We start from the raw sequence: 26885 nt of genomic DNA, 5'->3' as shown, positions 1-26885 counted from the left end.
AATTATATTAAACCTACCAATCCATTTTTTATTGCATTATATATGATAAAATTGCATGAAAGTATTTGCTGTTTGATAAAATACTGCAATTAAATTATGCCCAAGACTCTTTGCCATTACCTCCTAAAAAAGATTTGGGAAAAAAAGGATAATTATGCCTCCTTTGGGGACAGACATCTGAATAGATGCAGAACTAAGTTGCAATTTTTATTAAGAAGGAATTGTTATAACAAAACCAAAGAAAGAAAACCTTACACAGGTGTTCAATTTACACAGATAAAAGCCACCATTATCCACATTGCAATAAAATGAAAACTGGCTGGAGCATCGGGCTCAGAGAGTAGTAAATCAATGGCTCGATGTCTATTTGGCAGCCGGTATCAAGCAGAGGGCCCCAGGAGTTGGTCCTGGGGCTGGTTCTGTTCAATGTCTTCATCAACAACCTGGAAGATGGCATAGAGTGCACCCTCAGCAAGTCTGCAAATGACACCACGCTGAGGGGAGTAGTAGATTCACTGGAGGGTAGGCCTAGGATTCAGAGTGACCTAGACAAATTGGAGGATTGGGCCAAAAGGAATCTGATGAAGTTCAACAAGGACAAGTGCAACGTCCTGCACTTAGGAGAGAACAATCCCATGCACCAGTGCAGGCTGGGGGCTGACTAGGTGGGCAGCAGCTTGGCAGAAAAGGACCTGGGGGTTACAGCAGACAATAAGCTGAATATGAGCCAGCAGTGTGCCCTTGTTGCCAAGAAGGTTAACAGCATACTGGGCTGCATCGGTAGATGTGTTTCCAGTAGATCAAAGGAAGTGATTATTTCCCTCTGTTCAGCGCTGGTGAGGCCACATCTGGACTACTGTGTTCAGTTTTGGGCCTCTCACTACAGAAATGAGGTGGACAGATTGGAGAGAGTCCAGAAGAGGATGACACAAATGGTGAGGGGGCTGGGGCACATGACTTCTGAGGAAAGACTGAGGGAACTGGGCTTATTTAGTCTAGAAAAGAGAAGACAGAGGGAACTTCATAGCAGCCTTCAACTACCAGAAGCTGGGTTTGAAAGAGGATGGAGCTGGACTGTTCTCAGTGGTGGCAGATGACAGAACAAGGAGCAATCGTCTCAAGTTGCAGCAAGGGAAGTTTAGGTTAAATATTATTAGGAAGAATTCTCTCACTAGGAGGGTAGTGAAACACTGGAACAGGCTACACAGAAAAGTTGTGGAAGCTCCAACCTTGGAGGTTTTCAAAACCTGGCTAGACAAAGCTTTGGCTGGGATGATCCAGCTGGGGATGGTCCTTCTTTGAGCAGAGGGCTGGACTAAATAACCTCCTGAGGTCCCTTCCAACCCTAACTTTCTATGACTCTATGAAAATCTGTAAAAGAATAACCTTCAATTAAAAGGCAATGTTTACCACAGGAAAAAGTGATTGTTGTCATGTAATGAGTTTTCCTCTGTAAAGAACAACTGACAAAGACATTGGAAAAGCTGAAAGTTGGGCAGTATATCATTTTGGGAAACGCAGGGAGGGGATGAATCAGTGAGATGCGACTAGCTTTCTAAAAGCTATGGACCAAATTCCATGGTAATTTATTGAGTAAAACTCATTGTAGTCAACCAATGTTTTGCCCAGCCAAGTACTTCAAAACTGATCTCCAAGGCTTTGGTAAAACAAGACATTCAAAGAGCAGCCTTACATCTCTCTAAAACAGATGCCCAGGAATCTGCTATGGTTCTAATCTAGTGCAAAGGGTTGTCTCTCCATTAAAAAAAAAAAAAAAAAAAAGACAGATCAATCACCAGCTCTATACTGCTTTATAAAGGGTGGGTCCTATGTATAGTAATCATTACCAGGGCATTCATTCAACGTATCAAATTGGGAAGAAAGGTTGATACGGTATAATAAACAAAATTCAATCCAACCACCTCAAACATATGGCAGGCATCAAGGTTTTTCAGAGTTCTACTAGATCCACTAATTTTAATTTCTGATTACTTCCTGTGAAAGGGAAAGCCTTCATAGTTAAGTTATTCATTTTTTAAGGAAAGGATGCATTTCTAATGGAAAACCAACTTTTTAAGTACTCAGTGATTACTTTGAATCAGTAATATCTGTATAGGATCAAGCTGGAAGACATGACAACATTGTGTGTACAAAAATTGTTGAATGCCTTGATCAATGCCTTTTCATTAATTCAGATAAGAAGCTATTAAAAATGCTCCATCATCTGCTGTAATTGTTAGAATGTTAATCAATAGGGCTGTGCAAAGCTTCAGTTGCTGATTAGTTTTGGCAGGGATTCAGCCCGATTTGGTGGCCAAATCTCTGAATTTGAATTGAATCAAGAGACCCTTTAGTCTCTCTGAATCGAACTGGAACCCTCCAAATCTATTTGGAGAGATTCAACGATTTGAACATGGACACAGCTTTAAATGTTTTTTCTATATACCTCAAGGTACTAGGCAGCTCGTGAATGGTGAGACAGTGGGGTGGATGGAGCGTCCCACAGGAATGCAGGAGGGGTCCCCAGCAGGCTTGGCAGCAGATCTGGAAGTGGACCAGAAGCACTTCCGGTACACTTCTGGGTCAGGACAATAAATCAATGACTCAAATCATTATCCCCAATACAGGCTGAATCTGAACTGAAAACAGCCCATTTTGCACACCCCTAGTAATCAAACTCCCAAATGTCAGGTAAGTACTGGGCAACAAAACCAGTGAAACTATAAGATTTAATAACATTTGTTTTCGATTGGATTTGGAATGCTTAGACTAAAAACACATGTAGACTGACACAGTGTAAGGGAACGTAAGAAAGTTAGGTGCCTAAATCTCAGTTCATTTGAACTGCACTGCAGGTACTTGTAGACCTCTGAAAATCCCACCCTTCTTTGGTAGCCGACTTGAAATCTTAAAACAATTAAATCTGTCACATGACTTTTGAAGAATAACTCCAGTGTTAGGCTACAGGTAGATAACTCACACACTCAGATAGAAAGAAGAAGTAGTACCTCTTGAGGTTTCAATTTTTCTATGTCTGTGGAGAGGTCTGAGCTTTTTCCATGGAGACTGCCATTTTCCTGTAAACAGGCAAGTAGTAAAAACAATTAGGACAAGAGTAAACATTCTGTATTAAAAACCATGGGACAAGCATTGGACTTTGAAGTCTTCAGTTAAATTTCAATACTTCAAGGACAGAAAGAGGTGACCTTAAATTTTCTTTTCTTTTAATTTCATGTATGCATGTAGAATCACTAAACATTATCTAGGAACCTCACATAAGATAGCCTGCCTCTTATATACCCTGTTCTCTGAGAAACTGATTTTCTAATCAATGTTTTTATAACCAGGGATCATGGTTTTCCCCAATTCAAATTCACAAATTCTCTGATAAAAAAAAAATAAAAATAAAAAATTGCAAGTTCTCTGACTAAAATCGCAAAATCTGTGATTAAAATGAAAGGCCACTATATATACAGGTATCCATTAGCACAATGTTTTGTTGATATAGTTACAATTTTAAAGCAATTTGGCTATAATAAAATAAATTCTAAATACATATAAATGTTGGTATTTGATTTTGGGCTATTAAAGGAAAATCTGAGCTCCCCTGCCCCCTTAACTCACAGAACACAGGTCCAGGCTCCTCACTTGAAAGCCACAGCCCCCCAGCCCTGCTGGTGCCCCTCATTCCCAACTCACAGCCGCCCTGGCCCTGCTGGTGCCTCTCACTCCCCAACCACAGCCCTGCCCCCCAAGCCCTACTGGTTGCCCCCCTCAGCCACCACCCACAGCTCCTGCCCAAGGGGCAAGTCTGCAGTCCCCTGCCCACAGCAGCAGTGCCCAAGCCCCGGCTGCCACCCACAGGATGTAGCAGCTGCTGCAGAAGCTGAACCCAGTTCCCCCTGCTGGTTCCTGCCTGCTGCAGGCTCAAGTGGGGCCAGCTCCCTGATGCTACATGCACACCTGGGGGGCAAAGGGAATCTGTGCCTCCTAGATCTGTGCATGGGGTAGGCTGCCTGCCCTGCTACCCTCCGCTAGGGCCTCTGCAACCTAGTGGGTGCAACCCAGCATGGCAGGGCAATGTGGGACCACACAGCAAAGCTCCTTGCTGCTCCAAGCTCTGCACTGCCCTAGCAAGGTATCACTTGTGTGGCAGCAGTGAGGGGGCATAATCCTACTCTGCCACCCCAACTACTGACATGTGGGCAGAGGACACCTTGCCAGGGCAGCATGGAGCTCACAGTGGCAAGGAGCTTCCTCCTGTCCTGTCCTACTTCCCTTCGTTCTGTCCTGCTGCACCTGGTCACACCTGATGGGCTGCAGAAGCACCAGGAGAGCCACAAGGCAGGGAGCCCAACTCCACAGCCCACACTCCAGATTTGGGGCACGGGTCCCCGTTCCCCCCAGGATTGCTTTCTATTGCGGGGAGGAGCACCTCCCCCCACAGCTTACCTGTGGGAGCTCTCCAGGCTGCTTGGCAGCCATGTGCAAATACATGCACATGGTGCCCCCTAGCTGGGTGTCCTCCTCCCTCTCCCCTCCCAGCCCCTTGCATGCTGGAACTCTCCCAGCCTGCAGAGAGCTCTTTGCAAAAGTGCAAAATCCTCAGGTTTCTCCTGAGGATCCTTAAGTTCTCTTTCATTTAAAATGAAATAGCCATATTTTCCTCGGGTAAAGGGTGAAATCCATATTTTTCTCCATTTTCCCATGGGAAATGGAAAACCCAGATCCTTTTTCATAACTCAAGCCAACACTCTCACACCAGGACTTCCTCATGTCCAGCAGCCCAACTTGTCAGCTGATCAGATTAAAATATGGGGGGGGGGGGGGGTGTCAGAAGTTATCTTCATCCAAAATTTGTGAACATGAAACAGTAGCAAAATTAAGTCACACAAACTGAACTAGAAAATAAAAGAGAAAAACAACATAACCAAAATACATCTGTTACCCAGAACACCTATGAAGACATTGATTCTATATTTTTTTTCTTAAAACTATTACGCAAAGTCCAGTGCTTTCCCATTAATGTCAATTCAGAATGGAGTTTCTCCCTATTCTAATTTTTCCAGAAAAATGTGGCCATGGACTAAGGCTGTGTACAAACATTCAAATAATCTGGGAGAATTCACCCAGGTTTGTTCTTGCAGTAGAAAACATTACCCTGAGCAACATGTACAGACATTAAAATGCTGAGGCCCTAAAGTGTGGAAAGCTTGCAGTGCTAACCCCCCATCTGTATAGTGTCATCATGTGAACACATCTCATTATGCTCTGCAGGATCCCTTAGTTCGCCTGGCAACAGATGACAGCAGTGCACAGAACAACCCTGACTGGCTACCTCAGATGATCCATGGTCAACTTGCGCTGTCAGTAATGTACAGACTCTCCCAAAAGAAATTCTCCTGGAGCTGATTTAACCCTTGCTGGGCCCAAGTTATTTTTCTTCTGGAGTGGCCATTTTTACTCTGGGAGAAAAAGCCTAAACATCTATATACTCATGGTTTCTCCTGGGAAAGCAGCAACTCTCCCAGAAGAACCTGAATGTCTGTACAAGAACTAAGTTTTCCACTGGTATTTGTTAACCATCAGCATTTTTTAAATAGATAGCTTATAATAAAATGACCTTTTGGGGAAAAACAGAAAACTGAAGTTCTCCTTTAAAAGGAATAAATTTATTTACAGAGAAATTGATACATTTAGCAAACTCCAGCATCCATCTTTTTTTTTTAACAAAAAAAAAAAAACCCCAAGAAATTTTTTATACATCTATTTATTTCCTTATGTGAAATGAAAGATAGGATATCTCTGTCCAAGCTACATTCACTACATCTTTTTTAACTTCCTATTTTAATAGTTTGGATATCTAATTGGCATACAGTTTACACAATGTCTACTTTGCCCTTAAAATCAATTTCTTCTGACACTTCTGCAATTCCAAAGGACTGTGTCTGCCACACAACTCATGAGATGCACATTGTACTAGGTGATGAAAGCCTACAAAAGAACACCCAGAGGGTTCTTTCTAAGGTCAAAACATAGGACAAAGAGGGAAAATCTAAAATTAGAGAGATCTACTAGGCATTAATCCTGTCAAGAACTGCAGCAACATTTATGTTGCATGGATCCACAGCTAGTAATTCACAGGTTGGGTGACTCCCATAAGGAACTTTTATGAACAGCCAAATGCCAGGCTGTATGCTGAGTACAGGATTAGCTCCTATGTTCAGACAACTATGTGGCTTTCTAAAAACTTTGTAAAAATATACATAGCTCTGAAAAATGCCTGGGTTAAATTGCAATTTTTAAAAAGAATATTTAAAACAGTTTGGGAGCATTTTATTAATGAAACTTGTTGCTTCCATCCTGGCAAAACTCTCAGCTGAAGTCAAGGGAATTTTCCTTTCAAGAACTACATGACAAAAAAGTAAAGCAATTTTAAAAGGAGGAAGGGGGATCACAAAATGTTACCCTCTGGGACTCTCATGTTATTTCATTTACAGTTAAAAAGGCACCTTCAAAATGTCACAACCCAAAGTTGTGGTTTTTGTTTGTGTGTGCTTCGGCACCGCTAAATTATTGATCCCGCCCAAATTGTAGCTTTCTTTGCATGGTAGAGTTCTCTGCTGTGGGAGAGAACTCTGGTGCAACGGGGGATTTCCCACCAATTTGCAGCTTCTTTGCATGGTGCATTTCTTTTGCATCTCAGAGATGTACGGTGCAAAGGAGTTCCCGCCATTTGTATTCAGATTCGCGCCACATTATTGGCCGGTTCTGAATGTAGGCACACGTGGCGGCTAGCTATTGGCTTGCTAGCCGTACAAAAGGCTCGAGTGGTTTCCGCCCAAGTTGGAGGACTCCACGAACACCAGGAGGAGGAGACCTCACCCAGTGTGAAGATCTCTAAGCGCTGCGGATCCTCAAGGACCCAACGCATCTCAAGCAGGCAATAGAGGCTTAATAATCGAACCCACGGAGCTCTAACTACTCCGGAGGGAAAAAGGAAAAAGAACGAACCGCCTCTAGCCTCTCCCCGTCGCCGAGCGCAATCCCAGACGTATCCCTTTCCTGCAAACCCAATTTTCGAACCCACGGAGCCTTAACAACTCCGGGGGACCAGGAAACCGAACCGAGCCCAAGGAGCTTCAACAACTCCGTGGGAAAGAACTGCTGAACCCGCGGAGCCTAAACAACTCCGTGGGAAGGAATTTGTCGTAGTCCTCCAGCGAGGATTTAAGCGGAGCTGCACCTGGAAAGCTGCCCAGCCTACACCACTACCGTCTTTAGGTGTAAGTAAATAATCTTTTCAATCAACCACTACGCGTTTGTGACTGATTCTAGCTCGCCACCAGTTTTCTCCGACCCCGCGTGCCCGGGCTGCTGGCCACAGCCCGTGTGCGCAAAACACGGGCCGCGGATCACCCCTCCTGACTCGCGCTTGGCGGCGGGATTGGGGCCCGGCCCACACACAAAACATAATGTTTCTCTTTAGTAGTGCTTTCTAGGCTTATTTCTCCATTCAAATATAAAACCTGTCCTCTATAAATTCTTTATATTGTTCACAAATTCTGCTAAAATAAATTGCTGAACTTCATGTGCATGTCAGTATTCCCTAAACTTTAGAACTTTCCCCACAAAAGTATATTTGGCTAGTATGGTAATAAATATAGCATACACCACCTTGGGTTTAGAAACTAAACTGGCTCTCCTGATTCTTTTCTTGTAACATTTATGACCAAGTAACTAAATCCTTGGATGATGGTGTCGCTGTAGACGTAGTCTTTCTAGACTTTAAGAAGGCCTTTGACACGGTCTCTCACCCCATCCTCATCAATAAATTAAGTGACTGTGGTACTGATGCCTACACAGTTGGATGGGTAAAAAATTGGCTGATGGGGCGCACCCAGAGAGTAGTGGTGGATGTGTTGTATTCAACCTGGCAAGATGTGAGCAGTGGGGTACCCATGGGCTTGGTCCTTGGGCCCACACTGTTTAACATCTTCATCAGCGACTTGGACAGCGTGCTTTCCACCCCCTCGTCCAAGTTTGCTGATGACACTAAGATGTGGGGCGAGGTGGACACACTTGAAGGGAGAGAGAGGCTGCAACTAGATTTAGACAAACTACAAAAGTGGGCAGATGAGAATAGGATGGGGTTCAACGTAGACAAATGCAGGGTGCTGCACCTTGGGAGAAGGAATCCACAGCATACATACAAGCTGGGGCGTTCCCTTCTTGAAAGCACAGAGGAGGAAAGAGATCTTGGAGTCATTATCGACTCCAAGATGAACATGAGCCGCCAATGCCAGACCACAGCCAGCAAGGCCAGCCATACCTTGTCATGCATTCAAAGGTGCATCTCAAGCCGGCCCAGAGAGGTGATACTCCCCCTTTATGTGACTTTGGTCAGGCCGCAGTTGGAGTACTGTGTCCAGTACTGGGTGCCACACTTCAAGAGGGATGTGGCCAGCCTGGAGAAGGTTCAGAGGAGGGCCACCCGCTTGGTGAGAGGGCAGCAGGACAGGCCCTGCGAGGAGAGACTGAGGGACCTGAACCTGTTCAGCCTCAGCAAGAGGAGGCTGAGGGGGGACCTGGTGGCTGCCTACAAACTCATCAGGGGAGATCAACAGCAAATAGGTGAGCCCTTTTCTCCCCAGCACCACCTGGGGTGACGAGGAACAATGGTAATAAGCTGATGGAGAATAGGTTTAGGTTAGAGATCAGGAGGCAATATTTTACAGTTAGGGTGGCCAAAATCTGAAACCAACTTCCCAGGGAAGTGGTCCTCGCCCCTACCTTGGGCAAATTCAAGAGGAGGTTGGACGATCACCTGTCTGGGGTCTTGTGAACCCAGCATTCGTTCCTGCCTGTGGCAGGGGGTCAGGCTAGATGATCTGTTCAAGTCCCTCCTGACCTTAGCTACTATGAGACTATGAAACATAACTAAAACCTCAACCAAACATGCAGGTAAAGATGTGATGGAATCTGATGCACGATGAACACAATCTCACTTCGTGCCATGACACGTGCATGGCAGGAGGCATGACTGTGGAATCAAGCATCAGATCCAATCATGCCTTACTGCTGGTGCAGAGCTAGCCTGGGATCATGATCTCAGGCTCTGCCTGCACCACTGCTTGTAGCTGGGAGCTCCCCCAGCTGACAGGGCTCCCAGCCATGAAGGCAAAGCATGTGCCACCACAACTGGGAGCCATGTCCGCTGCAGGCTCCCAGCTTCATGGGTACAGTGCTCTCCTGCAGCCGAGAGCCCCATCAGCTGACAGAACTCTTAGCCACAGGGGCGCACCTGGTCATGCAGTCAATTAATAATAGCATGATAAGAACCAACCACAAAATGATTACACATTTTTTGTGGAATAACTTTGTGGATTGTTCCTTGTTTTATGACACTGAAATGTTTTAATGTGTGGCTGTGTTACAGCTTAAAACATGATTAACTGGTTAATCATGTCGTAAGTATAACTTGTGGCAGAGGCCTAAATTACAGCATTTAGTTTTACATATGTGCAAACACACTAATTTTCCTTTTTCCAAGACGTACATAACTGGTATTACTCAACTAATCCACCATATCAATTACTGAATTAGAGAATACCAAGTATGGGAGAGTAGTAGAACAAAGATTTAAGACAAGATTTTGCCACCTTTACAAAATCTAATTATTGCCTTTGAATTGTCCAATTGATTTCAGTGGGAATCCTCCTACAGTTAAACACTCTTCAATGTTAGAAAGACAGAATCTGACTTCATATTTCGTTTCTGTATTATCTTCTTTTTATAAATGAAAGTTTCCTGTTTGTGGCCAATTTTATTGTTTTTAAATATTTGGCTCCTTTCTCTCGTCCCCTTTGTATTTTCTAGTAGAGCCATACAGCTCAAGCTAGGTTTACATTTATGTTTCTTTCAATATTCATAAATCTATGAAAGAATAGTATTAATCTCTTGCCTTTGCTTCAAATATGTTAGTATCACATCAGTGACCTTCTTCCTTCCACTGAGGGTGTAAGTCACATGTTCCTGAGATTTGGCCAAGTTTAAAATTCCTAATAATCTCTTAGAAAAATAGAAGAAATTCCAACTTCACATTGGTGGACCAACAAAAATCCATCTGCCTCCCCTGCCAAAAAAAATCAAAAGATACACAACCTAAGAAGCACAAGCTCAAATCCCAGGGAGGTAAATCAGTCCTTCGTTAATTAATACCCATATATGAAGTTGCTCATCCATAACCATCAACATGATCAAGACATTTAGAGCAAAAACATCCGTTAGACAGGAACAAATAATAAGATGCCATTTCAAATGCTGAAGTAGATGCAAAGTCTACTAAAGAAAACACCTGAGTTCATGCTTCAAGGTATCAGATATTTACTAGTGTTTAAATATGTTGCATTATTTCCATACTACAGATCTGAAGTTGAAGTTTTAACATACTATACGTCTTTCACGATTCAATAGATTTTCATACTCATTTGTAGTTTACTGACTGAGAAACTCAGATTTAAGAGTATTTTAATCTTTCTAGTGCTTTTTTTCCCCCAGTACTAGTTGTGACAACATGCCCCATAAAGATGCAAGGCATATTTTCCATATAATATGTTAGCACTAATCTGACAGCAGTTTTATTCTACATGAAAGCTGCCGAGAAATGCTACAAGCCTCTCCATTTTTTCAATACCCCTCACACCCTCAAGATAAACCCAGTCTTATAGTCTAATGAGAACACTGCGAGTCAGAACTCCTGAATTTGGATCCAGCCTCCAAGATCCAAGTCTTCCTGCCACTCTGACTTAAAACTTATTATCACCTAGAAACTTTAGGTGGTGCAGAATGGAGCTGTGCACCTGCAATAAGGCTTCTCTCATACACAAGAAATTACATCTATGTTCCATGATCTACATACAATAACCATTCTAGGTAAAATTTTAGATCCTTTTTAACCTCATTGATGAAAAAGTCCTAGGCTTTCATTACAGTCTTTTGCCTATAGGTAAAAATTAGCCACAGTGCACAAGTGAACAGTTCTATGGTTTAAATGTAAAGGGGCTAGAAAAGAGTGTTTTCTAAGTGAATTTCTCAACTGTGTTATCCAGGGGTGGGCAACCCATGGCCCATGGGCCAGATCCAGCCCTTGGACGTGGGATTTTGGACGTGGGGATGAGTGCCAACTGTGGTGCTCTCCAGGGACTGCTGTGGAGAGGAGTACCCTCAGTAGATTATTCTGGCTCACAGCCAGAAGTGTTGCCTACCCCTGGTGTTAGCTATTTTCAGCAATTAGTTCACAAAGAACTGAAATTGTTGACTTTCTAGTGTGTGGGTAAATACATAAAGGGGAATAACAATATGAAAGAGGAGCTGTACTCTACAGTAAAGGAAAAAGGGAGGAGTTTACCAAATTCAAAATGAATTTCCCCACCAGCCTGGGGGAAAAATGCCTCATCCTGAATTTGAGTACCAGCTCAACTCTGGCTTTAACCTCGGACTGAAGCCAGAGCTGAGATGCCGCCTGCCTAGGGCTGGACTAGCATGTTCGGCAGAAAGGGGGAACATGGCCAGGAGAAGAGTGGGGGAGACCATGGGATGAATTGGGGGGGAAACCTGTAGCCTGCCCCCCACCTCCTAACTCCTGCTATAGGGTGGAAGCAGGAAGACAGGAACAGGAATGGAGGGGCAGGTGAGCAAAGGACAGAGGACAAGGCGAACCTTAGATGGGGTTCGCCTTGGCTCCACGTAAAGATGGTAATTTTTTGGACATTGTTTAACCCAGGGTGCCAAGTGTGCAGTCAAGTGATCTGACCCAGGGGTCACTGGACTGGCCCTAGTGCTGCGAGCTGCATGCAGCACATGGGTTGGACCTGATGCCAGGAAAGCTACAGGCAGCACAGGGGGTCAGTCCAGGGAACCGCATGCAGCCCACTCCCTTGGGCCTGCTGTGCTGCCTGCAGTGCTAGGTCCAGTCCATAAGGTGCAGGTAGTTTTACATCCCAATGCTGGCCCCAGAAGCTGGCACAAGCACAGCAAAACCAGGGCCTAGTGTATGCCGCACATGACACGGCAGGCCAGCACAGGGTGCAGGTTCCCTGCAGTGTGCAACCGGACCCAGAGCCAGTGTGCAGGGCTGGTCAGAAGGGGGGCCCTGTGCCAGCTCCCTTGTGACACATGCTGCATGCATGGTCAATCCATCCCCATGCGCCACATACTGGACCACCTAGCCCCAAGACTTGCTGTGCAAGCACCAGCTCCCCAAGCCACCATGGGGCATTTGCTACCTGCAGCATGTGGGCTGGACCTAGTGCTGCACACAGAATGAGGGGTCTGGGGCACTAGCTTCATGTAGCACCCAGACTGACCCCCCCCCCTTTGCTGACTGTAGCATGTGGCCCAGCCCACATGCAACAAGGCAGCATGTACCCCAAGCCCGCCCCAGGGCTGGCACCTGCGTAACACAGGCAGGAACTGACACACTGGATGCTCTGCAAGAGGTTAGCCCTGGTCTGGCCTACAGACTGGCTCAGGGATGCTCATTTGGCCCATCAGACCAGATGCATTTGACACCCTGGTTTAATCAATTTGGTTCTGTCAATCAAACTTATTGTAGTGTATTATACTGGCATATTTTAAAGAACTTAAAATCATTCAGCAATTCATTTAAGTTGTACTTTCATTTTTTCACTGTAAAATATACACCCACAGTACAAGTATGTAGTGAAGGTCAGAGTTTATCAAATGTTTTGAAGTTGAATATCACTACACACACACTTATAGACATCTATATGGTGCTCATTTACTACTGTTCTTACTTCATGTAAATTTATCAAAAGAAAGTGATATAAATGTTTAAAGGGATGTTTCTTGCACAAAGGTGTTCATTTGTATTAACCATTCCCATAATAGTTATTTAGAAGCCTTACCCTTGATGGCTCATACGAGGGACTTGGCTGACCACTTGTTCCCCAAGAAGCCCCTGTTCTTTCATCCATACCTAAACGAGGAAAAGAAAAATTCAGGCTTAAAATAAAATACAAAAGGTGGAAATGTAGAGTATAAGTCTCAAATGCAACAGTTTTGATTTTCTTTTACCTTATATCCTTCTACACAAAGTTTAAAGTAGTATTTCTTGAAATAAAAATATTAAGGTAGTAAATAATAAACAATTCGTTCACTGTTTGATTAATGACTCAGGCTGCAAAAGAAAACCCATATTCAGACAAGTGCAGCTAGAAAAAAATGTAGTACAAAGAACAAAAAGCTAGTTGAAAGGTTTAGGGTATATCTACACCCCACAGTCCCTTTCAGGGTAAATGAGCCTGTGCTGAGCTCAATGGAAACACAGCTTTACCGCTTCTGGTGGTCTTAACCAGAGAGTTACCAGGTTTAATGCAGAGAAGCAGAATAATCTGGTTAACTGAACAATGGAGCCAGGACACAAGGCTGTTGAAGTAACTGTGCCACTAATTTACTCCAAGACCTTAAACCAGTAGTTCTCAGCCTTTTTAGACACGATGTACACCACAAGCTCGTAGTTTGCCACATACTCTTTTGACTACAGAAAAATAATACAACAATTCTTCTGTTGCACAGAACTCAGGAACAGCACAAAAGGGTTAGAATATTTTAACATCACGGATTCCTGTTTGAAATCTCTGGTTTTATCATGTGAATCACGTTTGCACACCTAACAGTGCTAATATTGCATGGAACTCTGCAGCAGTCTTGAAAGACCTCAAAGCACTCCAGGTTGCTGCAGCACCCTGGTTGAGAATTGCTACCTTAGACAAATCACTTGATCCATCTGACTCTACAGTAATATTTTCCTGCTGCTTGTATGATTTGGGTAAGTGCTAGTGCAGCAATAGTGAAATGTTGCATGATCAGAATCAGTTCAGAGAAGTTCATATTTCAAATAAAAGAAACGTCATCATTAGTAGTACAGACATTTCACAAAAAGACCAGAACGGTTATTTTCTACTGTGTCTCTGTACATCTAAACATCAAAAACAGAAATGTTATCCACTTCTTCCTTTCTTCCAATCAGACTTCTCTAAAGGAAGATCTGATGTACTGTTAGCATGTTGTGTGTCAGTGTACCATGCACCACTTTTAAGGTGCATAACACACTGGGGTTACTTCTCACAGAGCACCAGCCAGTCCATTCAGCTCCATATTGATGAAAAATCGATGACCTATAAGGTCCCTTCCAGCCCCTAACAGCTATGAAACTTATTTCTAGAGACAAACAATCACAAGTGTTATTGATCACAGAAAAATGTGTTTATTCTGTAGTTTGGCCAGTGAGGGAAAAATGAAAGTAAAGAAAACACAACTTGAAGTACAAGGAACTAACGAAAGGGAACAAACTTCTCTAACCACTCGGTGTTTTCCTAAGGAATTATTTGTCTCGATCCTTTAACTATAGCTTCATAAAAAGACAGCATGCAGAAAGGAATTTCCACTGAATGGTTAATTATACTATAGTGCTATCAGCTAAAAAGTGCTGGACCCCTATGATGTACTGTAAAAGAGAACCCTGCAATCCTGCAGGTCTCTCTAGAAATGCCAAAAAATGTACTTTATATAGCCTGCAGTTTTTGCAAGTTTGCTACATTTTACAGCTGACAGCACTGTTATACTTTATTGTAATTGATCCAGGGGCCAAGAAAAAAGTCGTGGCTGGCACAGACAAAAGCAAAAGTAATCTTTTGGCACAACCAATGCTTTTCTGTGAGAAACAATGGCTTTAGTAATACAAGTATTATCATAACAAGTCTTCCTTGTGCTTTAGTCTCAAAACAGAGGTAGAGTAAGAAAATAACTTAGGAAAAGTATCTTAATGAATAGAAAATGTTTGCTGAAATGTAGGACCAAGTAAATTATAAAAAACTAACCATCAAAACTTGCCAATTGTATAAGCATAATAGAAAGATGTTCAGATACATGGCCTGTTCAGCAAACCATGTGTTTATGTCATACTGATTACAAAACTGAGGTCAAAGGAAATTAAGTACACGTTTAGAGGCTTTCCTGAATTAAAGCATAGAATTAAAATATACCAATGTGCTCATATTTTTATTGAACAACTTTTATGATCCAACATCTCTTTCTTTTACAAGAAAAAAATTTGTAGTGGAAGCAGGATGAACTCTCAAACCAGCAAACAAGAATTTCCCAGAGCTTGTTTTTTCTAAACAATTAGTATTGCTTATTCTGCAAACCCTATTCTCCGCCCCACCCCCCACACACACACACAGTGTTCTCCTACAGGGGAACAGCTTATATATAGTTTATTAAAATCTCTTTTATACAGACATACAATATGACTTTATATATTCAATACAAACATTTTATGTTTAGTTTTATAGTTTGTACATATGCCTTGATACTACCCAGTATTCTGATTAAGAACCTAAAACAATATAACTACAACATGACAATCATTCAACATATTAAAAACTGGCTAACCAACAGGTCCTGAAAGGGTGTGCCTGTACTGTACCTCCGTCACATCTGGGAAGGGGCACTCTCAAGCACACCCTGCCCACCTGCTCCTGCACATACCAAATTTGAAATATGGCAGTGAAGTTCATTTGTGGCACGCATCACAAGAGACGGCTGCAGGGGGCAATGCTACAGTAGCTTCACTGACACATTTCCAGGCCTGGCACATAGGAGAATCAGTGAATAGGGAGTGCTCAGGAACATGCCTGCCCAGGAGCCCTGGAGACATGGTATAGACTTACTTAAAACGTAAGTGTAAAACAGGAAATTATCCACTGAATGAATGCACATTTAGTCAGACCCCACAAGGATTGTTTTTTTGTCACTCTGCTATTTAACATTTTTATCAATGACCTAGAAGAGAACAAAATCATAATCAACATAGTTTGTAGATGACAGAGGTCTGGGAGTCATAAATAACAAAGAGAGCAATTCTGCTATGAGAAAAAAGTGTGAGACCAACCGTAAAAACGTAAAGATCAAGGAACACAGTATGTGCCATACTTTAGGTGTGGGGAAACATGCCTTTACCTTAGGAAGCAGCAACTATGAAAAGGAATTTGGGCATCACGCTGGATAATTTCATAAACATTAGGGCTGGAAGGGACCTCGGAAGATCAGAGTCCAGCCCCTGTCCAAGGGTCAGGAAGTCAACTGGGGTCACAGGATCCCAGCAAGATATGCATCCAAATTTCTCTTGAAGGCGTTCAATGTGGGTGCTTGAACCACCTACGATGGCAGGCTATTCCAGACCTTGGGGGCTTGGACAGTAAAGAAATTCTTATGTCCAGCCTGAAACGGTCTTGCAGGAGTTTATAACCGTTCGACCTTGTCATCCCTTGGGGGGCTCTGGTGAACAATCGTTCCCCCAGAACCTGGTGAACGCCCCTGATAAACTTATAGGTAGCCATCAGATCGCCCCTGAGCCTGCGCTTTTTCAGGCTAAAGAGCCCCATAGCTTTCAGCCTGTCGTCATAAGGTCTGTTTTCCTGACCTCTGATCATGCACATGGCTCTTCTCTGGACTCTCTCAAGTTCTCCACATCCTTTTTGAATTGTGGAGCCCAAAACTGGATGCAGTAGTCCAGCTGCGGCCTCACCAAGGCCGAGTAAAACAGGAGAATGACGTCCCAGCATTTGCTTGAAAAGCATCTATGGATGCAAGCCAGTGTTTTGCTCACTTTACTAGCCGCAGCACCACACTGAACGCTCATGTTCATCTTGTGGTCAGTCATGACCCCCAAGTCCTTGTCATCCGTAGTGCTAGCCAGTGTAGCACTGCCAAGCCTATAAGGATGCTGCAGGTTTTTCCTCCCAAGGTGGAGAACCTTGCATTTTTCAGTGTTAAACACCATCAGGTTCTCATCCGCCCATTTCCTGAGCCTGTCAAGGTCAGCCTGGATTGCCCTCCTGTCCTCGGTTATGGATGCTTTACCCCAAAGTTTGGTGTCGTCGGCAAACTTGGCCAGTCCACTTCTAACTCCAATGTCCACATCATCAATGAAGATGTTAAACAATACAGGTCCAAGGACGGAGCCTTGGGAGACCCCACTGGTCACAGGGCACCATGACAATTGACTTCCGTCAACCACCACCCTCTGGGTCCAACCACGGAGCCAATTCCCCAGCAAGCGGATCATGGTGAACCCAAGGCCACAATTGGCCAGTTTTGCCAAGAGGTGATCATGGGATACCAGATGGAAGGCTTTTTTGAAGTCAAGATATATGACATCGATCTCCTCTCCCTTGTCCAGGTGACAGATCACCTGGTCCTAGAAGGAAATGAGATTGGTCAAGCAAGACCTACCCACAACAAACCCATGCTGGGTATCCCTCAGGATATTGCCGTCAGCCAGTCTGTTAAGGATGGCCCAGAGCGCCAGGAGTTCTCGGAGATCCATGCCAGGGGCTGGGCTATGATGCTAGCCAGCTCCTTGAGTACCCTAGGGTGTAAAAACTGTCAGGGCTGGCTGACTTGAAGGTGTCCAGGCTCTCAAGGTGTTCCTTTCAGCATTGATGGAGGGCAGGGAATTTCCCTCACCCGGGCCGCCCTGTCCCATAATGGGCATGGGTGTCCCGTAGGACTGATGAAAGACCAATGCAAAGTACCCACTTAATAGGTTGGCTTTTTCCAGGGCGTCAGTTGTCAGATGTCCCATCTGGTTCAGCAGGGGTCCAATGTTGCCCTTGCTTTTCCTCCGGCTCCCCACATATCTGAAAAAGGACTTTGTATTCTCCTTGATACATGTAGCTAGCTGGAGTTCTGTCGCAGCCTTGGCTTTCCTGGTTCACTCCCTGCAGGTCCAGACCAGTGCAGAATATTCCTCCTTGGAGGTGGATCCTTTGTACGTCTTTCTTTTTAGATGCAGGAGGTCTGCTAGTTCCCTGGAGAGCCAAGGGGACTGCTGTGTTCTTTTGCTGCCTTTCCTCTGAGATGGAATAGACTTAGCTTGTGCATCCAGGATCGCTCCTTTGAGGAGCAACCACTCATCCTGAACGCCCCTCCCCTTTGGGTCATGGCCCCTTACAGCCTCACTGACAAGCCTCCTGAGCTTGTCAAAATCACCTTTCCTGAAGTCGAGGACTTCTATATTGCTGACTGACTTGCCAGCTTTACAGCGGATGGTGAAGGTGATCAGCTCGTGGTCGCTGTCACCCAGCTTCCCATCAATCCTTAGGTCACTGATTACGTCGTCCCCAGTTGCCAGTACCAGGTCAAGCAGCGCTTTACCTCTCATTGGCCCGTAGACTTCCTGAGTCAGATAGAGGTCATCCACGCACGAGAGGAAGCTTTGCAACTGCTAAGATTTAGCCAAGCGCTCTTCCCACAAGATGTCTGAGTAGTTGAAGTCTCCCATGACAACCATGGACTGGGAGCTTGCGCCCTCAGTCAATTCCCTGATGAACTCCTAGTCAAGTTCTTGATTTTGGGTGGGAGGTCTGTAATAGACTCCCACCATTGTGTCCCCTGTGCCATGTTCACCACAGATTTTAACCCAGAGGGTCTCCAGTCATCCACCCTGGTCGCCAATATCAGTTCGCAGGGACACGTAGCTCTCCTTGACATAGAGAGCTACACCACCACTCCTTTTGTCTACTTGATCTCTCCTGTACAGGGTATAGCTGTCTATACCCATGGTTCAGTCATGGGTGGAGTCCCACCAGGTCTCCGTTATCCCTATGACGTCGTAATTATTTGCATTAAGCAGGAGACAAGTTCCTCCTGCTTATTCCCCAAGCTCCTGGCATTCGTGTACAGGCAGACAAGTGTCCCCTTGGGGGTCTTTGCCTTGCCCACAGACTGATCCATGAAAATGGCCATTTTTCTCTATAATATTTTAATTCAATTCAAAATGGGAACAAGGTTAACAAATCCTATGACTTGTATTATACAGAAGGCCAGGTTCGATGAATGTAAGGGAGCTTTTCAGTTTTACATAAAACTTTAAATCAAATCAAATAATCCTAAAGTTTTGCCATTTCTTTAAAAAGGGCAACAATCGCAGTACTTTATGCTCTTTTTAAAAGGAAAAAGAGCAACAAAATGAATGGTAGTTCCCCTGTTACTTTGACATATGCATTCATTTTGAAAAACACGTTCAAATATATTCATCTGATAAAAAAAAATATTGGATTTTAGCACCAGCCAGAATGAAAATTGTTGGTTTTGCTGGTGTAAGACCAAAAGGACCATATTTAAAACTTATCTCAGCAGACCCAAGCTCTAATACTCTTGTAAAAAAGACAAAGTTAATATACTTTATAGGTTTACCATCTGCTATGATGATGATCAAATAAATGATTTTACTGAAGAAATCAGATTGCAAAGTGTTATAGCAGGTAGTGGAGGTATGAGTTTTATCTTTTATATCTTCTTTATCCAATTTTGTTTTAGAGTAATGATATTCCTTCAGAAGACTCAACAACTAAAATCAATTGCAGACCAATGTACACCAGGAAACAAAATGATATTGATTATATTTTTTGCATCTTAGACACCCAAACAAATAAATCTATCATTATGCTTCATGTTGCAAAGATCTATAGTGAAATATGAGAAATTATGACAATATTTTGATGGGAAAAAGTAAAATGGGAAGAGAATATTTTAATTGGCCACACAAAGCAACCAAGTAATGCTTCATCATTACTAAAAAAATTAACTTTCTATAGATCCTGGGAATAATATAATACGTAAGTTTCTGCTCGCTGATTGAAGAAAAGAAACTACTTACATGTAAAAATCAAACAATTGGGGGGGGGTCTGGTTTTTTTGTTTTTACAGAAAAGAATGCAAATAAAATTAACAAAGAACCTAGACTTCACAAACATACGTATATAAGTGATTAAGAGAAGAGAGATTTCCACATGTAGATTTCCAGCATGCAGAAAGATTTCTGAAAACAGAAAGTAAACTAGCAGTAGATTTCATGTGGTCTTTTTAAAATATACAAAGGCTATGTACATTACTCAAACTAAAAGGACAAATGAAACCTAGACAGACTAACCCTTGGCTATTGAAGTGACACTGGAATAAAACCCAAATGAACTACTCCAGTTTGCTTCTGAAAAGAACATTTTCACTTCTCAACAGCTAGATACTGAAAATACTCTATAGAAATAATGGAAGAATAAATGTAATACACTTATTGTAAAAGGAACAGATAATTTTAAGAAATTTATCTACTGGGGTTAATGATTTTATAACAAGGCTTATAGCATGTTAAGCCAAGAGAGAGAAAATGCAGCCTAAAATAAATTAAGTTCGGAGACAGAAATATTATAACACGCTCATACTAGATATAGGTCATATATATGCACTGCATTTCTACCAAGAGAATCACAGCTCTCCGGCTAAAAACAAGGAGTGCACTGACCATTCACATGGTTTCTCCCAGTGAGTTGCATAGAGGGGGAGCATCGCCTCTCTGGACTGGCTTGAGATGCATCTTTGGATGCATGACAAGGTATGGCTGGCCTTGCTGGCTGCGGTCTGGCATTGGCGGCTCATGTTCATCTTGGAGTCAATAATGACTCCAAGATCCCTTTCCGCCTCTGTGCTTTCAAGAAGGGAACTCCCCAGCCTGTATGTATGCTGTGGATTCCTTCTCCCACGGTGCAGCACCCTGTATTTGTCTACGTTGAACCCCATCCTGTTCTCATCTGCCCACTTTTGTAGTCTGTCTAAATCTAGTTGCAGCCTCTCTCTCCCTTCAAGTGTGTCCACCTCACCCTACATCTTAGTGTCATCAGCAAACTTGGACAGCGTGCTTTCCACCCCCTCGTCCAAGTCGCTGATGAAGATGTTGAACAGTGCGGGACCGATGACAAACTGATATTAAGTACATCGCTGTAACTCATAATTATTATTAAGAGTTCATAATGTATTATTAAAAATAATCATCATCATCATCAATTACTTGTGATTTCAGGTGACCCTGAAAACCCCCTGGAAATCTCATATAGACACAATGTTGGAAGAGAAATGACAGCACACGTATGCATACTTTCAAGATGTGGTAATAGTGCAATAAGCCTTAAAAATGATTTACCCTGACTCTAAGTCTAGCCTTCTGGTAAATAAAAGCCAAACGAAAAAGACATTAAAATATGCTAAGCTCTACCAATTACAGTTCTTATATTTAATTATATATGTATTAAAATATATGAAGATATTTTGTATTCTTTTGTTTCTCACAAATCAAGAATTGTGTTGTAGTATAAGGCAGATGTGCATACGACACCAAACAACTGAAAGGAAATACAGCTCTTTGGGAGCTTTTACACTCCCACCCTTCATTCTGCCTAAAGGAAAGTGAATAACATATATTGTGAAAGCCCAACAAGCTAGTCTGAAGCCTTAAATACCACATTAATCCATTTTACTGATGATTTTTCCCTGTGGTCACTTCATTTTTGACTCAGCAATTTAATATAAAAACCACTGACAAAATCATTATGTACTGTATTCACTTGAATACTAGATGAGCACCCTCCCCCCAGTTAGCATAGGGAAAAAAAGCCCCTCATTTTATAATTTCATACAAGGAAGTTTCACTAAATATAATACCCATCACTAAACTGCTACCAAAAGTAGCATATGCTCAGCAATGGAAACCAACTATGAAGCTGATTAACAGCCAATACCGAGCATGACTATAAAACACACAGCTCACGTGCAGCAAACATGCCGATGGGAATTTTTTTTTTTCCTGGTGTAGCCCCTAAAAAAATAAAATAAAATAAAATAAAATAAAATAAAATAAATAAAAAAAGAGCGGGTGTTCTTTCCGCGGGGAACTGGCACCAGGCCCAGAAATGCTGCAATACCAGGCTGGCACCTGGAGGGCCACAGCCAGCCCTGACACCCTTCCCTTGGTGCCAAAAATGCTATATGATCTCAGCCAAAAGGCTGAGAAGCTGACGGGAATCGTTTTTTACAAACTGTATTAGAAATATACTCATCTCACCCTTCATTTATAAAGCTACACATATTGAACATCCTTGTTTTACCAAGACTTCATAGCACAGAAACAACTACATATATCAAAAACACGCAGCTACATACACATTAAACCTTTAAATAACATACATCAACTTCCCACCAAAAACAACCCCTTATAAAAATCTTTTTCTTCATACAGAACCCCAAGAAAAACTATTACCACAGGAACCATCTAAAACTTTCTGCCCCTCCCATCATTCCTCTCTCTTGGTTTAATGAACCAAGTGTATCCAATCTTTTTTCACCCACCTCTTCTTCTCCAATCTCTTCTTTGTCGCAATCAAGGTAGTATTCAGTTCATGCAGCCCCAGATTCAGGCAGCCTCTTTCAGTGAAAGCCAACCCCTTGAACACCCAGAGGTTTCTTACTTCCCATGAAACAGTTCTAACACATGCTAATAAAATCCTTAATAATGATTCCTCTGTCCCTTTGTTATGAGTCTACCTAGCTCCATCTCCTGTGCTAATGACAGGTTTATTTCGGTGACGCTCAGTGGCGGACCCTTTCCCATACCTCCTTTGCATATGTACATTCCCAAAACATGTCCCGCTGTTTCTTCTTCCCTGCACCTCTCCCTTGGGCATCTGGATAAGCTCGTTAAGCCCCATCTGTGTTGCACTTCTCTCTTCAGCAAGATATTTCTTACAGCCAACCACACTAAGTCAGCACATTCTCCTTTTAGCTGTTTACCCACCACTGGCTCCCCACACCTTTTCCCCTTGTCCTTCTGAGACATTTCCCACTGGTGCCATCCTGTCTCTGTCCCTTACTACTTTCATCAATTTCTTATGATCCTCCAGGACCTCCAGCCCTGCCTTCCCTATTTTATAACTCTGCATGAATCCTTCCATCCTGATGTAATGAATCAGTGATTGCCACGCCCATGTACCCTTCAAAGAGGTCTGATATACTCCGCATTTCCTCAAAATTGCAGCTGATATCGCGTGATATGTGCTGCTTTCCCCTCTAGCTCCTTTACCACCTTGCATACTGTGCTTACATATTTCACATAAACAAGTAGTCCCATGTCCGGTAGTCCCCATCCCCTCCATCTCTTTTGCTTTATACAGTTCAGATCTAACCAAACTTTCTCTTCTGGCATTCCAGAATAACACGCATATTTCCTTCTGTACTTTTGCTATCTGCCACCACATCGGTGGGAATACAATTCCCATACAGGTTTCCCTTGCTTTGCGCGGGTTCTGTTTGTGCATAATTCGCTCTTATGCAATTACCCTTTTTATTTAAAAATGTTGTTGTATTCAAGGGAAATTCACTCTTACGTGATCAGTGTGGTGGAGGCATGCAGTCAGCTGCTTTGGGCAGTGCCTTGTGGGAGCGACGTGTACCAAAACAGTCTCCTGCGTGGATCTGTGCTCCTTGCTCATTGTCTGCAACACGTGTTTCCGTAGTTGCCAGTCCCATTATAACAGCGCCCTGTTCTTGTGCATACTGTCTGCTGTTGGCGAGTACCAAAATTGTCTTGTAGAAATGGTAGAAGTGGGTCTAGGGGTCAGTACAGTTGAGGTTTTGGAGTGTATCCCTATTTGTTACATTGCAAAGTGGGTTTCCTTTATGTGAACTGGAGTGATGTGCCATTTTCCAGGAACGCATGTACAGCATAAAGCGAGGGAAACCTGTATATAGAATAATTGGCAGTAGCACCGCCTTAAATACTGCCACTTTTCCAGCAAAGGAGAGTGTCCTTCTGGACCATAACCAAAGTATGTGCCCTAGCCTTGCCTTCACTTTCTCCCATGCTGTATTATGTATTATTATCCTCCGGCATTCATTGGGATCCCTAGTGCTCCGATCTCTTTCTTATTTGAAGGCCCAACTTCTCCAAATCCCTTCAGTTTCCAACTCCCATTATGGTGCTTTTTGACTTATTTAGTTTAGACCCAATACTTCTCCATCGTCTGATGTATGCTTTAGCACCCTTTCCATTGAAAGGGTAACTATTGCATTTATATTATCCATGTATAGTATGCATTTTACCTCACCCCTTCCCAGTATCCTTACTTCATTTATGACCTTGTTCCATGCCACATATAAACAGTAGTTTCGCTCTAAATCAGCAGTTTAACTACTCTAAGGGCATGGCTATGGTGATGTTGTTACTGCGCAATGATTTAGTACTTCCTTTTAGAAGTACTAAATCACAGCACAGTAACAACCCATACTGTGCCATACACACAGCGCACAGTTATTCTTAGCAGTTACTTCACCATTGTGGCACGCTATACCAGGGAAGCGTGTCGCTATGGCAAAGTAGCTGCTGGTCAGGTGTAGACACCCGCAGATGCGGTGTTACCACAGCGCATTGCTACGGCGACATACCATTATGTGTAAATGCGCCCTAAAGTACCTTGTCCCACCCGTTTGGATTTTAAAGGCCCTGCTTAGGTGCCCATTAATTTGGACCTGACTCTGCTTCTTTATAAAATAACTTTATCCAAGATGTATAATTTCTCTGGGAACCCCATTTTTCCTAGCACCTTGAATATGTAATCATGATCATGTAGTCATATGCTTTTTTCTACATCTAGGTTTGCTATAACTGTTTGTTTTCTTCTCCTGGATGTGGGACAGCGTATCTCTAATCACTCTGATCAGTTCTACCTGGTAATGTGCATGGTCTTCATGTATTATCTTCTTGAGGTTTCTCCTCATCCTTAACACCAGGGACTTAGCCATTAATTTACAGTCCATATTAAGGAGTATAATCAGTCTCCAGTTTTTCAGCAGTTCCTTCCTCCCTTTCTTGAACAGCAAAATCATAATACTTCTTTGTAAAAACTTTCCCTGCCTCTCCTGTTTCTGCTATTTCCTCAGAAACTTCTACTATATCGCTCCCTACCCATGCCCAAAATTTCTCATAAAATTCCATAGGTAGTCCATCTTCTGGTGATTCCCCTCTTTTAGAGGTTTTTAAATACACCTCTACTTCCATTAAATTTATCTTTGCTTCCATCTTCTTTGTTTTCTCGTCTACTTTCCAATCTCTTCTAACAAATCCTTCATCATCTTCTTGTTCATTTCCTTCTTCTGCTATAGCTCTTCATAAAATCTTCTCATTGCCTCCACTGCTTTTCCACCCCAGCACCACCTTTTTCCCACACCGCTAAGTTCTCCTTTTACCGCTTTCACTGAGACCAAAAAGTATCGGGACCACTCTTTGTTTTCTCCTATCCAGAGTGCTTGTGCTGAGAACATTTTCTTTCTTGTCTTTTAAACCAGGTTTCTAACTTTTGCCTTGTTTCTTCTAGCTCTTCTTGTACCTGTCTTCCTTCTGTTGCTTCCTTGAGCAGCTCCTGCATCTTTCTTTGCAGCTCTGTTAGCTTTTTCATTCTTTTCCCCACTCATCTTAGATGTTCCTTCCTGAAGAATTCTCCCATCCTCTTCTTCACTATCATCATCCACCATTCTCTGGCACTCCCAAAATATTTCTTCAGTGTTTGCCACCCCTCATACCATCTCATGTAGGCTTCAAATATCCTTTTATCTTGTAACATCGGCCCATTTAACTTCCACAGTCCCTTTTCTCTCACGGGGCTCTTACCAAGACTCATTTCCACCTTCAGCTTCTGGTGATCACTAAAAGACACATGTATGGTTTATTTCTTCTTTATCCCTATTTCTTTTGATATAAACAAAGTCAATTCTTGATTGTTTCTTTCCAATGAGATCTGTTCTAATGAAAAACTCTCTCTCCTGCCCACACACCTCTTAGCAACTCTTCTTTTATTATATTTGTTAATAGTCTGGATGAGCTATCTAAAGTTGTGTTTCCTCCTTCCCCTGTTGTCGCCCATTTCAATTATACAATTGAAAATCTCTCACTATTATGCACAGTCTCCCTCTGACCACATAAACCTCCAGCTTTCTAAGCAGCATATTCCTTCCTTCCCTCTCCAGTGATACATATACATTGAAAATTTCTAATTCTGTTCCCCCAACTATTAGTATTATTCATTGCAAATCTGTCACTAATGACTACCTGCTTGGCTTTCAGCTCTGGGTCCTTGAATAATATTGCTACTCCTGCAGCTTCGTTCTCATTTGTTCCTGACCAGTCATCTCCACCTTTTCTCAAAGTGTTCTCTTTTATAATCCCTGTCACCCGGTACACCACATTCTAACAGGCAGATTATGTCTGCCCTTACTTGGTTCAACACTAATTCAAACTGTTCCCATCTTTTCCTTGTTAAAATACTCCTGATGTTATGGAACTTTTGTCAACGCCGCTCATGCTCTTTAAAATGAGTGCACCTGGCCCCTTAAGGTTTGTCCATGCTTGCTTTGAGCTGAGTGCACCTGTCCCTTTAAAGTTCATTGATGTTACTGCTTCATGTGGTCAACTCCTCCACCTCCCTCACTCATTCCTGTACCCTTTGCAAGCTGTCAAATCACTTCTGCATTTAAGAAGGCTTGCATATTCCCACCTCTGGGCTGCTTCCCACCTTCTGGTCTCCACTCTGGGCTGGATCCCAAAGGCTCTAGCAGCAGGAAACTTCTCTCCAGCTCTTCCTCCAACCCACCTCCCTCATTATCAGGTTTGTTCTTCCTGGCCCTCAGCCCGTGTGTTTTCATTCTTTTCCCAGCCCGTCTCTCTGGTTCTTTCTCTTGCTCCACCTCCACTTCTGTTGTCTGTAGGGTGTCCTTCCCCACTCCCACCTCCATGTCTGAACTGTCTGCTATTCCCACCTTTCCTTCCATTCCATCTCCTGTCTCCTTTGCGCTGCCTCAACCACAGAAACTTTGCGCCCTATCTCAGTTTCACCCTCCTGCAGAGTTTCTTCCACCATTTCTACTTCAGTGCCCAACCCCTCCTCTCTTCCAAGTTTTGCTGTTCCTCAGGCAGTTTG

At 43.0% G+C, this 26885-nt stretch overlaps 1 protein-coding gene across 14 annotated transcripts in view; it reads right to left on the bottom strand.

Moving 5' to 3' along the window:
- Positions 1-26885, bottom strand: part of TCF12 (transcription factor 12) — a 314097-nt gene that overhangs the window by 203570 nt on the left and 83642 nt on the right. For 9 of the 14 annotated variants that reach the window (XM_059714710.1, XM_059714711.1, XM_059714712.1 and 6 more), the window contains 2 exons: positions 12930-13000; positions 3009-3077 (listed from right to left, as the gene is read on the bottom strand). In XM_059714710.1, the coding sequence (XP_059570693.1) occupies positions 3009-3077; positions 12930-13000 (140 nt within the window). The remainder of the gene's footprint in view (positions 1-3008; positions 3078-12929; positions 13001-26885) is intronic. The other 5 variants (XM_059714714.1, XM_059714718.1, XM_059714725.1 and 2 more) reach the window with 1 other exon arrangement.

The sequence above is a fragment of the Alligator mississippiensis genome, chromosome 11, assembly GCF_030867095.1.
Source record: "Alligator mississippiensis isolate rAllMis1 chromosome 11, rAllMis1, whole genome shotgun sequence".
NCBI lineage: Eukaryota > Metazoa > Chordata > Crocodylia > Alligatoridae > Alligator > Alligator mississippiensis.
Note: the sequence above shows the minus strand (reverse complement) of the source record. Positions and strands in the feature narration are given on the sequence as shown.